At 41.0% G+C, this 14,607-nt stretch overlaps 1 protein-coding gene across 1 annotated transcript; it reads left to right on the top strand.

Annotated features, from left to right (window-relative positions):
- The first annotated feature begins 1,700 nt into the window (after positions 1 to 1,700).
- LOC110967728 (uncharacterized) lies at positions 1,701 to 12,302 on the top strand. The gene is made up of 4 exons (XM_051945690.1): positions 1,701 to 1,879; positions 5,463 to 5,495; positions 8,754 to 8,869; positions 9,699 to 12,302. The coding sequence occupies exons 3-4, from the start codon at positions 8,754 to 8,756 to the stop codon at positions 10,552 to 10,554; spliced, it is 972 nt and encodes a 323-aa protein (XP_051801650.1). The 5' UTR covers positions 1,701 to 1,879; positions 5,463 to 5,495; the 3' UTR covers positions 10,555 to 12,302.
- Positions 12,303 to 14,607: the final 2,305 nt, after the last annotated feature.

Genomic DNA, 14,607 nt, shown 5'->3' on the forward strand with positions numbered 1-14,607 from the left:
CTATATCTATCATTAATCTGCAACTCACAATGGAAGGGCAGAATTGGTTTTCCTGTTTCAAACACAAAACATTTCCACAGAAAACAGAAGTTATGAGGTTCACAGGACTTAGAAAAAGCTGAATAATGTGACTGGACAGTAAAGCCTGTGACCTGAACATATTTCAATAAATGAAGAATCCTAATTATTTTGTAAAACTGCAACAAAGAACACAATGCTAAAACAAAAAAAGCCACCAATTAACAGAATTCTTGGGCTTAAAATGTTCTCCAACTTATTTGTCACATCAAAAGCACAGCATCTATATATTTGGTTTATCGTATAACTGAAAAATTCCAGACAAATAAATCACTGACAGACAAGTTCTGTCCAAAGCAACAGTGTTTAAAGATAAACTGCAGCAGGAGAAGCAGTAGCACTCAGCTCTGCACATGGCCTTTAGAAGGACACATGGACACAAGTATGTGTGTGATATACAAGAACATTAAAAAAATAAAGAGCTATGTATAACATGATTTAATGAAGTATATCGTTCTGAAAAATTTGGGACATTGTGTAAAACGTAAATAAAACAAAAAAGACTTAAGTCAATATATTTAATGTTTTACCTTCAACATTATTATCCATCCTTCATCTATACAACACTTAATCTTCATTAGGATCATGGGGTGCTGGAGTCTATTCCAGCTGACTTCGGGTGAAGGCAGGAGACACCTGGACAGGTAACAGTCTATCACAGGGCTACATATAGAGACAAACAATCACACTCACATTCACACCTCCAAACAATCAAGAAACACCAATTAACCTCAGCATGTTTTTGGACTGTGGGAGGAAGCCGGAGTACCAGGAGAAAACTCATGCATGCACAGAGAGAACATGCTAACTCCGTGAAGAAAGATTCCGTGGATGCAAACAGAGGTTCTTCTTGCTGATTGCAGTTCTGAAAGGGTATTAATCAGAGAAAATCCAGTTTTCCCAGATGTATGTACTTGTCTGTGAAATCCAGCCTCTTCTCATTTTGCAGTGGGCAACGTACCCCACAACTCACCAAGAGTTGTGGGGTACGTTGCCTCTTGTAAGCTTTCAGCCCCAATGTTTCTGTTAAATATTGATGCACACAGCTCTTAGAAACATCTTCTCCAAGACTTTTCAGCCTCTAACTGAGTCACTGGTGACTGGTGTCTTTTACCCTCGTCCTTTCTCATCAGATCCTTGTCTCTTGCAGTTAGACCAGATGGACGTCCTGAGCGAGGCAAGTCTCTGAAGGATCCTCCTTTGTTGTTCCTTTGCCACCACTTCTGCATCCAGCAGATATTTCTGCCAAAGGCCTGAGCTTTCTGCTGACCAGTTTTTCCTGAAGAGCAATGGCCTGTGTACGAATCTCAGAGTCTGAAAGAGTAGCTTTTCCACCCTTACTCTTGGCTTTGGAAATGTCTTTTCCAAGATTTGGTTGTGAGTGTAATGCATTTTGGTCTAGCAAGAAATTTATCTTGTCGGACCTGACAGTTTGAGCAGACCAACAACCAGACAGAACCTGATTGACCAGGTGTTAGCCATTTTGGTGACAAACAATCAATCATGTTGTCCAGTGGAGAGAACAACCTTTTAGGCACAGTGTAAAATAAATGTTAAAAAAACAACAACAGAGAAACGTTTGATACATTTTTTTAAATTTCCTGAATGAAACTGCAGAATGTCTCTCATTTTCTTCCCACTTCCTCATTTTTGAAAGATTGTTCAAATAAGGCAGCGTTGCCACTTTGAGGGCTGGGTTGTGATCTGTATAAAATGATGCCCTGTTTCTGACTGCATTCACTACGACATCACCAGGCGTCTGAGCACAGCATCCATCAGAGAAGATTCTCCCACAGAGCAGGTAAAAGATCTTCACCCAGCTGTACTGAACTCTCCTCCACACAGATAGGTAGCAGCAAGCTTCAGTACAAATTATTACTGAAAGTAGACAATGACAAGAGCTTTAATGAAGTCACATCTCTCCTGATACCTTCAAGAAATATGGGGGTATTATTGTAGCAAAACTATTTGTCAATGCGAATCGAGAGTCGTCTGTCTGTATTTCAATCCATGTGTCCGAAGTGAGATTTGTCAATGTGTAAAAGAATTTGTCTATGTGAACTGACATTTGTCAATGCAAACCGGAATCTTCAAAAGTTGTCTGAAAATTTCTAATTTGTACATGTAATAAGATTTGTCCATGTGTACAAAGAGTTGTCCATGCGTAAAAGGAGTTGTCAATGCGTACAAAGGCATTCGAAGTTGAAAAATTTACATATCCCACTACACATCAGCAGAAAATACAGACAACTCACCAGTTACAAGTTGTTCAGTTTCACAATTGGCTGTTTTATTTTAACATGACTTTTACTACACTTCTGCCGTGAGTGAGATTCATATCTGAAAAACGTATGAGTTTCAGCTCCCTGACCTCAACCTCACAGGCTTGTCCATGGTCCAGCTCATGGCTTTCTGCTGTAGGTTTTCTCCCTACTTTTCCTTCTGTCTCTCTACTTACCCGTCAAATAAAGCGAATAAAAATGAAAAAAGGTAACGTTTATTCACAGCTATTGGTAGTCATAAGTATATATAAGTGTAAAGCTGTTCAGTGAAGAGGCAGTTTTTAGTCTGAGAGGGAATCTGCAGATGGAACTTAGCATGGAACAATTGATCAAGATGATCTTATTTGGTCTGTTTTTATTCATTCTTGTTATATTGTTTCACGTCTTGAGTTGTGAGATCTTGTTTGAAAAAGCAGCTCGCTATATAGTTCAAGGGTGGGCTTGTTAAGGTTTTGTAGAATAAATATAATCGTCTCTATTATTGTTCCACGTCTTTAGAAATAAAAAAACTTTAATTTTGTGTTCTGTAAAGTCAGTTCATTTAATTTACAATGCATTGATTCTATAGAATACAATGTTGATTAACTTGCAATGCCCCAGTAAAATAAATAAATCCTGAATAACGGGGGTGGGGGGGTGTAGATGAAGCATATCGACGTTCTGAAGGCTGGAATGTGAAACCTCTGGTTAGAATGTGGTCAGATGGTTTATATGATGTCATTGTTTTACTTAAAATCTGTTTAAAACTAGAACAACTCAGGTCCAACTGGTTTATCGCAGTCAGTTTTGAAAACGGTATTAGAACTTCTCTTGCCTTTTTTGTCAGACTGAGGCCACAGACTGTCACCAGTTAATCTGATGGAGATCGTCACACTCTGCCGCAGTGAAGCGATATTTCCACTCCGTTAGGTGGAAGTCCTCATTAAACCGAGCATTTTATTGGTAGACTGAACAGCAATGAGTCCAAACAGAGCAATAACGACAACGTTAAAGCTGACAACAAGAACATTTCGAAACAGTTTATTGACGTCTGTGTGTTTTGAACAGGCATCGGTACAGTCACCTATGCTATGTATTGCCGTTGTAACCATAGATATATACAAACACTAGATGGCTCATGAGCGCTGTCAGCCTATGGGGAGCAACATCGCCACATGGCGGCCATCTTGGGACAGGGCTGCTCGATCACTCATAACATTAAAGTCAATGGAGCATGGATTTTAAAATCACTGTAGATTGCTCAATTTTCAACCAATTTTAGAACAGCTTGGTTTGTTATAAACGTCAGAGATGTACTTCTTTTACTGCTTACATAAGAATAATTAAAACCATTGAATTCATATAATAATGAACACAGATATCATCTTTTTTCAGCATAAATGGATGTAAATGTAATTTTATTATTTAGCATTGCACTTCTTTATTACTATCAGCTTTCTAAGGCACAGATAAAAACAAAGCTCAACCAAAATCAATGCACAACAAACAGAGATGTTGTCTTTTCTTTTCATGAACCTGGTGCCTACATTACCCACAATGCATTTCGGCTGCAGGCTAACTAATCCAGGCAAAGATGTATACAAACAATAAGTCTAAGGTCTCAATCAAAGTCTCTTAACAAGCAAATAAATACAACCACAACCACAAAGAATGTAATTCCTAAAGATTCGGTTCTCAAAAAACGTTGGTCTCAGGAAAACCTAATAATTGAAAATCAGATTGTGAGTAACACCATCTTCAATGTGAGTAGCCAGGCAGAAAAGACACACAACTATGCCGCATTTTTCAAAACGAAAAGCTGCGATTTCGGAATTGAGCCCGAATCATAGCCACGTTAATAAGGTTTGTAATAAACTAAACCGTTTGTAAATCAATCAAGAATTGAGCGAGTTATGAGTGTTAAAGTGAGGAAATCATCCACCTTACCATTGACTACAGTACAGTGCGCCAGAGCAGTCCCCTGTCCTAAGATGGCCGCCAAGTGACGACGACGCCGACTCCGTCTTGAGACATCTAGTGTTTGTATATATCTATGGTTGTAACAGCTGCCTCGCTCACTGAATATCACCAGTTGATCGGAACACCAGTTAATCTTGAACACCGGCCCCCACCACACACGGGTGGCGGCGGCGGCCGCGTTCCGCTCAGGCGGTGGTCGACTCTCCGGACGACGCGGTCATTTCTCCAAGCCAAACACCGTCTGTCCGTTCACCCCAGCACAGCCACGCTTCATGGCCCCAGTCCCGGCCGGGCGCCTCCACGAAGCTCTAAGCTCGGGGGTGCGCCGCACACTCATCCCGCCTGGGCTACCTGGTTGATCCTGCCAGTAGCATATGCTTGTCTCAAAGATTAAGCCATGCAAGTCTAAGTACACACGGCCAGTACAGTGAAACTGCGAATGGCTCATTAAATCAGTTATGGTTCCTTTGATCGGCTCGAGGTTATCCCCCGGGTGGCAGCCACCTGAGGCATAGCACAGGGCAGCAGAGCGGAAGGCAGCCACCATGGACGAGCCTGTGAGCCTGAGGTCAGGGAGCTAAAACCCCCTCGTTTTTCAGATACGAATCTCACTCATGGCAGAAGTGTAGTAAAAGTCACGTGAAAATAAAACAGCCAATTGTGAAACCGAATGACTTGTAACTGGTGAGTTGTCTGTATTTTCTGCTGATGTGTAGTGGGATACATACATTTTTCAACTACGAATGCCTTTTACGCATACGCATGGGCAAATCTTATTACATGTACAAATTAGAAATTTTCAGACAACTTTTGAAGATTCCGGTTTGCATTGACAAATGTCAGTTCACATAGACAAATTCTTTTACACATTGACAAATCTCACTTCGGACACATGGATTGAAATACAGACAGACGACTCTCGATTCGCATTGACAAATAGTTTTGCTACAATAATACCCCCATAAAGAAAAAAATGTTTTAAAGCTGAAAAGTTTACGCCACATTAGACCAGAATGAGATAAGGGAGATCTTTCTTCCACAAAATCTCTGTTTCACAGTGTATGAAAACGTCTATTGGGTGTTGCACTGTGAATACATGCATTTAATTTATAATCTGCATTAAACATGTGTTTGCTGTTTTAGGACTATCAGGTCCTGTGAGCAGCAGCAGTGAAGGTAAGCACTCCTCTGAGCCTGAACCTGTTTTATTCAATTCTCTGTTTGTTCAGCTTCACCTGTCCATGTAAAAACCAAGACACTTGATTTTATTGACCATTTGCAGGGCAAACATCAAACACATTGGAACTGAATGTTTAGAGTAAGGTTTCAGATGATTTTTGTTTCATAAATATACACTGCTCAAAAAAATTAAAGGAACACTTTTTAATCTAAGTATTGCATCAAATCAGTGAAACATGTGGAATACTGATTTGGTCAAGTATGTCACGATCTCAAAAAGGCGGACCCAAACAGAAAGCCACACTTCCAAGGCTGGTGGGACTGAGGAGGAGTTTTATTGGAGGGGTGAATAATGGCACGGTGAGGGGAAATCCAGGGTGCAGGAGTGGCTGGTGTAGTTGGGGTTTTGGCCAGAAATGGGGGGGGTCCAGGCAGGGGTAGAAGGGGTCCAGGCAGGAATGAGGGGCCAGGCAGGAACGGGGGTCCAAACAGGGAAAACCGGTGATGATTTGTCGGGGAGAGTCGGAGGGGAAGGAGGATGGCGGGGACCCCGGACAGCTGAACTGAGGACGAGGAACAGGAGAAAACATCAGAAAACAAGGCAGAAACTCAAACAGATCTTGTAAAAGGCTAGAGAGCAAACTGAACTGCGTGGTTCTTGTTCAACACTCTGGCAGGGAGTGGAAGGCTGAGCCGGTACTTATTGTTGAGGTGAGTCGTTAGTGTGATGATCGTCAGCTGTCCGGGAGCCGTGGAGGTGGTTGATTGCCTGAGTGGAGTCAGCTGAGAAGCTAGACTCCACTCAGGCACCGAGCTGTAGGGGAAGATACAGGGCAGAGGAGTGGATGGGAGACAGGCAAGGCAGAGGAGAAGGGAGCTGTGACAAAGTAAGTAACTGAGGGGCTTTTTAGTCAGTTTCAGCTGTTTTGGTGTTCATAAAATTAACAACGGGTGCACTAGAGGGGTAACAGTGAGACAACCCCCAAAACAGGAATGAGTTTACAGGTGAAGGCCACTGACATTTTTTTCCTTCCTTATTTTTTCTGACTGTTTTTCACTAGTTTTGCATTTGGCTAGGGTAAGTGTCACTTCTGGTAGCATGAGGCGATACCTGGACCCTACAGAGGTTCCACAGACAGTCCAACTCCTCCAGGATGAAACATCAATGCGTGCCATTGCCAGAAGGTTTGCTGTGTCTCCCAGCACATTCTCAAGCGCATGGAGGAGATTCCAGGAGACAAGCAGTTAGTCTGGGAGAGCTGGACAGGGCTGTCGAAGGTCAGCGATCAGCAGGACAGCTATCTGCTCCTTTGTGCAAGGAGGAACAGGATGAGCACTGCAATAGCTCTACAAAATGACCTCCAGCAGACCACTGGTGTGAATGTCTCTGATCAAACAATCAGAAAGAGATGTAATGAGAGTGGTCTGAGGGCCCAGCGTCCTCTAGTGCCCGCTGTGCTCGCTGACTGGCACCGTGGAGCTCGGCTGCCATTTGCCATAGAACACAGGAATTTGCAAGTCCACCACTGGTCCCCTGTACTTTTCACAGATGAGAGCAGGTTCACCCTGAGCACATGTGACAGACATGAAAGGGTCTGGAGAAGACGTGGAGAACGTTATGCTGCCTGTAACATTGTTCAGTGTGACCGGTTTGGTGGTGGGTCAGTGATGGTGTGGGGACGCATATCCATGGAGGGACGCACAGACCTCTACAGGCTGGACAATGACATTCTGACTGTCATTAGGTATCAGGATGAAATCCTTTGACCCATTGTCAGACCCTACATTGGTGCAGTGGTCCTGGATTCCTTCTGGTGCACGACAAAGCCCAGTCTTATGTGGTAAGAGAACTCATGCAGTTCCTGGAGGATGAAGGAACTGATACCATTAGCTGGCCCCCACGCTCACCTGACCTGAATCCAATAGAACACCTTAGGAACATTATGTTTTGTTCCATCTGACACCATCAGGTTGCTCCTCAGACTGTCCAGGAGCTCAGCGATGCCCTGGTCCAGTTCTGGTTGGAGATACCTAAGGACACCATCCGTCGTCTCATTCAGAGCTTGTCCCGGCATCGTCAGTCATGCATACAAGCACATGGATGCCATACAAACTACTGACTACCATTTTGAGTTGCTGCCAAGGAATTTCAGCAAGATGGACCAGCCTGCCACATCAGTTTTTCACTTTGATTTTGGGGTGTCTTGAATTTAGCCCTCCTGGGGGGTTGATAATTTTCATACCCATCAAACAATGTGGCACTTTTCATTCCTAACACATTATCCAGTCCATATCAATGCTAATATCCAGTTTGTTTTTTCCCCGTATTGAAATATGATGTGTTTTCAAAGTGTTCCTTTAATTTTTTTGAGCAGTGTAGATATAATTTAACATACTTTACAATTTTACAAGTCATTGCTTTACTCAGCACAGTTTAGCCATTAAAGTTCCCTTGTAGTCACTGGTTGAACCACTAAAAACTCATCTTTGTGCATCGAAGTCACACACAGATTCTAAAGAGGAATATTGGTGCAGTAAGTCCCACACTGCAGGTTGATGGGATTTGGTCCTTAAGTTTTTCACACATGAAACCCCAGAAAGTGTGAATCCAAGTTTTAGAGACTGACTGATACAGAGAAGTTTTAGGATGGAGATAATAATCCTGCTTTTCCTCAAAATCCATCTTCTATCATCTAAAAAATAACATGGACATGTTAGCAAGTTAAAAATATTAGTGATGAGATGCAATTAAACAATGTATCGAATTATTTAGAGGCTTTGCAATTAATTAATTGCAATTAATCACATTTTTGTCAAATAGTAATATTTGATGCAAGAAGGAAAAATTTTCAGTTCAAATAAGTGTTGAGACTGAATGGATGAATAGGCATAGATGCGAACATAAACAACAAAAGTGTTTGTTTCATTTCTGTTTATCTGCATTTTTCATCTGTCTGCTACATTCACAGATTACTCTGTAAACTCAAAGTGCAAATATAGTGACTATATTCAACATTTTAGGACTTTCATAAACTCAAGTGCTTTCAATGTCTTGAAAAGCGGTCTAATATGGGATGGCTACACCATTAGCCGGTAACCAGGACTGTTATCTAACTTTAGCTCTGGAGCTAACAGCAACATGTTTTACATTGAGGTGATACCATCAGCTTGAAGTGCTGCAGTGATCAGAAAGATGTATACTGCATGTAGACATGTATAATAAACTAAATTGAACTAAATTGAAATTGTGTTCAGATGGCTGGATTCTCCTGGATATCTGGGACTTTAGCCCTACTGCTGATTGCTGGAAACTGTGTTGCTGCTGTGGATCAGAACCAGCTTGCACAACTCGTTAATGAGATCTGGGGAAAGTAAGTCCACTCTCTCTACATAAATAAGAACATACAAGGAGTACAAAAGAATCACATCTTAATTCTCTAACAGAGTAATGTAACATTGGCTCACATTGCTTATAAATTTTAATAACATTTTAACAGGTAAGGAAAAAAATCATTCAAGTCAGATGTACAGCCATGGCCATAAGTTTGGACACAGCATGACTTCCTATGTCTGTTTTGATGTCTATTACAGAACATAACTAATATTTTTGACAGCACCAGTTTAATTAGTCAACAAATCAACAAGGGATATAATATTATCAATAAATTCCAACAATTGGAACAACTTTGTTCCCAAAACATAATATTAGAAGAAAATAACAAAAAAATGCAGTACTTTCACAACCGAATTTGGTAAGAATAACAAAATGACACCAAACTCTTTTGATGTTTTTTTAAAATATGAAACTTAATATAGTTCTCAGGAGTTGTGTACTGTATTGTAAGTGACAATTTTGTGGTATTTTCTAAGATTCACAAGCGTCATGGTACTTGTGTCCAAACTTATGGCCATGGCTGTATGCAGTACATTATTAAAACTAGTATGAGGAACCGATCAGCACTGGGAACGGACAAGAGATTTGAAATTTCTCTAGGACTCCTTTGGGACTAGAATTATGGAAATGGTTTTATATTCCCAGCCCCACTGGTAGTGTTGGCTTTAATTGACTAACAATAAATGTTGCAATGACTGTGGATTGAAAGACATCTCACGATAAACAGTCAGTCCATTTCTGTACAGTACTGGAATCAAAGGATGTGAGATAATTATCAATACTTCATTTTTTGTTTGTTTTGGCAGGTACAAAATAAACCGAATGTTCAGTCTGGCAGCAAGCATCCCAGAGAAGAAAAATATGAACCAGCAGTACGATGCCAAGCAAGTCTTTAGCAATGAAAATGGAGAAGAAGTAAAGATGGAAATAAAAAGGGGTAATGTGTTTAACAAAGGCAGAATAGTTGCTGCGACACCTCTGAAAAAGAAAGACAAAACTGGAAAAGATACTCATGCAGAATACCGTGTTCTACAAAACTTTGACACCTTCATCAACAACAATGATGATAAGGCTCACGATTTGTTGCTTTTTTACGTTCTCGGATCACCATGTTACGATCAGTGTACCAATGAAAGTGATGAGTTAAACATTCTTCGTTTTTTGGATCAAATTAAGAAATGGAAACATTATGCTTTTGTATTCACTTACATATTCAAATCCAAGACTTCAAATCAGTCCACTCAGAAACAGCGCAGAGAAGCCCTTGAGAAGATTGGAATTCGTCTTGGTCTTGAAAACATTTTCCGTTGTGAAATGTCAGGTGATCGCATGCAGTGTTCAAGCTGTTCTGCTAAGAAACAGGTTGCAGACTATTGTGTTTTATACCCTGATGAAGAACCTGATTCCAATCAAAGGCAGCCACCCACTATACCTAATGTACCTGGTAATAATGCAAATCAAGCAATTGCTTCTTCCTCGCAAAGGGGTCTTGATAATGGGAATAGAAATGATGTGAGTACAGGAGGAAGAGACAATGGAGGAGACAATGGATCGAGCAGATGTAGCGGAGGTGGAAACAGACTGCTTAACTGTTTACGTAACTGTTTCAGATGTATTAGACGGGGCAGGAGTCTTGAAAGAAATGCTGCAAACATGAAGTGAAAGGATTAGATTTCAACCCAAGACATGACATTTTTTCTAACCCTAACCAAGCTCCTGGTTGCTGGTCCATGCCACCAACAACCCTTCCTACCCACTAATGTGGACTTTGTCACTCTTTAAAACTCCACATTACAGGCCACAAAAACAACATTAATTTCAAAACAAATTGAAATTCCTTTCAACAGAAATTTGAGGATACAGTTGATCTTTATTGAAATGTATATATGTGGAGACAGGAGTGTAACAGCAAGACTATAAGTCTAAAGCCATACTGCGTCCTCTGTGAAGCTGATCTTACCAGTGCTTTGAGCTAAATGCTATTAATGACAATACTACACTGTTAAAATACCATGTTCACCATTTTAGTCTGTCAGATTTTGTGCCAATCCATGCAGATGTTGAGATGTTTTAGTCCGGCCCTAAGTGGTGAATTGAATTATACAGATCAGCTACCTGACGTTAGCATTCACAGAGCCACGCAGCTCACAACAGGAACATAATAAACTAAGAAAGTTTCAGTTCAACAGGCATGTTTTCACACATTTCTTTACTTTCATCTTCATATAAAGATAATCATATGATTCCATAATTTCTAAGTCATTGCTAATCATGTCACCAAGTCAATTTATTTATGGTTATTCCAATGAGCTTTTTAAAAAAAAAAAATTATTTCTTTGTTTTCTCCTTCAAATGTTTTTACATTTCATTTGATGTTGTAAAATTTCTCCACAGCCTGTAATTTTCTACATTCTGGACAGACAACCCATGATCTAATCTGATATTCTCTTTTTGCTGATTAAAGCTTGGCTCTGCATGCACTCTGATGTGTCTGTTGTCATTTATTTCAGAAGCCCTGTACTCTTACATGTCAACACTTTGGTTTCTCTCAGCTAAACAGTGCAACCTTTTCCTAATCACCAGTTTGACAGCCCTCCATTCATTCAAAAGAATCACTAAACATCCTGATAGTGTGATTTTTCAGCTGTAGTTTGTTTTTCACCAGAGTGGAGAAAGTTTTGAATGAATTTAGAGTCTCATCTGAAAAGTTCTACACTGGGATGGAACCAGTAGTCTTGGTGTCACTGTGAATAAATTTGACTGTTGGAAATCTAATCTTTCCCTGGTTCTACTCGTTTGACTACTTTTCACCTGGACGTTTCTTCCAGTGCTACACAGAAGGTTTCTCATTCCTTCTATGGAGGATCCTTTCAAAGCTTTTCTGAATCATGGCTCATTATTGGGGGAAAATGTAGATGATAATGTATGATGACACAAACTCTGCTTGCTGATAAACACATTGATCCATCCCACACAGTGCATCTAAAACAGCCTGTAATGGCCTCAGAGTGAAGCCTGTCTGTCTCCGTATCACACAAACCTGTCCTATTGTCAGAACAAGGGTCAGCGAATAACATTAAACAGATAAATCCAATACCACTAAAACGTTCAGCTTCCTGTCCATACACGTAGTTTGGATTTTTCCATTGTTGATCATTTGGATGGACATTATTTGAAGCTTAAAACATGGATTTACTTGGAATGAAGGAAAGTCTGTTGCAGTGCCAAGATAAAATATTTGCATTTCATTGACAAGATCTTTATGAATTCTCATTTTCATTCTTCAGTTTTGAATAAAGTCACATGGCATCCACTTGAATGTCCCATTAAGGTCATGGTGCCTCTGTTAGGGGTTTGGCCACAGTCTCATTCTTCTCTTTAAAATGTCTTTTCCTTCCAACCATCTTCATTGTAGCAGGACCCGCAGTCTGAACACACCAAGGGAAAAGAAAAAGAAGAGGAAACCTTCTCAATCTCTGTCTGACATCTTTCATTTCAGGTTTTCATGACAATAAGATACTCTGTTTTTTTACTAAACATTCTTCCTTACTTACATAAAATTAAGGAATGAGAACATTATGCTTTTGTGGTCACTTCCATTTTCAAATCCAAGAATCCAAATAAGTCCACTAATGAGGAACAGCTCAGAGAAGTCCTTAAGGACACTGGAATTTGTCTTGGTCTTGAAAATATTTTCCATTGTACAAAGTCAGGTGATCCCATGCAGTGTTCAAGCTGTTCTGCTGGTAATCAGGTTGCAGAGTATTCTGTTTCACATGAAGTAAATGAAGAAGCAACTGTTTCATCCTTGCAAGCGGGTCTTGATAATGGGAATAGAAATGACTTGAGTAAAGGAGGAAAGTGCAATGGAAGAGGCAAAGGACTGAGCAGAAGTAGAAATGTTTACTACTTCATTCTTTGTTTCATTGTTGCTTCTTTTAGGCTAACCAGTCATGTACTGGACAGAGCAGGAGTTTTCATCCTGGTAACCCAGAAAATGAAAGAGATGTTTCCAACATGAAATGAAAGAATTAGATTTTAACCCAAACCATGACATTTTTTCTAACCCTAACCAAGCTCCTGGTTGCTGGTCCATGCCACCAACAATCCTTCCTACCCACTAATGTGGACTTTGTCACTCTGTAAAACTCTATATCACAGGCCACAAAAATGACATTTATTTCAAAACTAAATGAAATTTCCTTCAACGCATATTTGAGAATACAGTTGATCTTTATAGAAATTTACATTTGTGGAGACAGGAGTGTAACAGCAAGACTATAAGTCTAAAGCCATACTACATCCTCTATGAAGCTGCTTTTACCAGTGCTTTGAGCTAAATGCTATTAATGACAATACTACACTGTTAAAATACCATGTTCACCATTTTAGTCTAACATTTTTGTGTGTTTCCATTTTCTATTTAGCAGTAAACATGAAGTACAGCTAAGGCAGATCATTTTTAGTCCAGTAGTTGATCAGACATTTCACTCACCACCACAACTCTACAACCTGCTGGTGGTGCAGGAGGTGAAAACAGGATCACTGATATCAGTGGAGTTCATCCTCTGACAAATGTGGATGTTTCTACCAGATTTTGTGCCAATCCATGCAGAAGATGTTGAGATGTTTTAGAATGGCCCTAAGTGGTGAATTAAATTATACAGATCAGCTACCTGACGTTAGCATTCACAGAGCAACGCAGCTCACAACAGGAACATAATAAACTAAGAAAGTTTCAGTTTAACAGGCATGTTTTCACACATTTCTTCACTTTCATCTTCATATAAAGATAATCATATGAATCCATAATTTCTAAGTCATTGTCATTCTGATTAAGACTGATTACTGAGCACAACACGAAAATGCTTCAGAACCAGAGTTGAGCACTCGGTCCTTGTAAGAGTAAATAACATCGCTCACTGTGAAATTATATTGGGAGCTTGTTCTGATTTCTGTGCAGAACACTATAATGTTTGCTGAGCTGTGCACTGTTAAATGATTTAAGAATATGGAGTATTTGTCAGGGTCCTCTCCTCACCCCGTTTCCCACCTGACATCCCAAAAAATCCCTACCTTTCTCCTCTCTGTTTCTCTGCCTCTCTGTTTCTCTGTCCCTCCCGGTCTCCCATCCGCTCCTCTACCTCTGTCTTCCCCTGCAGCATGGCACCTGAGTGGAGTTCGGCTTCTCAGCTGACTCCACTCAGGTAATCAACCACATCCACGGGTCCCGGGCAGCTGGAAGACATCATGATGATTACTGTCCTGCAATAAAGACCGGCTGAACCTTCCACACCCTGTCAGATTGTCAAACCTGACTACCACGTCAGTTTGCTCTCTAGCCAAGCTGTTTCTTCCTGCGTGTTTTAAGGGACAAAACTAATATGTTTTTCTCTTTCTTCCTCACCTAGAAGACCCAGCTGCCCGGATTCCCCAAACCGCGACCCACTCTGGTTCCCTGCCTCGGCTCCCTCCTGCTTGTGCTTCCCCTCTGGCTTCCCCCGACCGGACCCCCGGGCCTCCCTGACCTGTCGTCCCTGACTGGACCTCCGGAACCCCCCTGTCTGGACCTCCCTGGCCGGACCTCCGTACCCCCCTTGACCGGACCTCCCTGACCGGGCCTTCCTGGCCAGATCTCCGGATTCCCCTAACCGGACCTCCGGACCTGCCCGACCGGACCCCCCCTCTGCTCACTCGTCCCCAGCTCCGTCACCC

The sequence above is a fragment of the Acanthochromis polyacanthus genome, chromosome 3, assembly GCF_021347895.1.
Source record: "Acanthochromis polyacanthus isolate Apoly-LR-REF ecotype Palm Island chromosome 3, KAUST_Apoly_ChrSc, whole genome shotgun sequence".
Taxonomy (NCBI): Eukaryota; Metazoa; Chordata; class Actinopteri; family Pomacentridae; genus Acanthochromis; species Acanthochromis polyacanthus.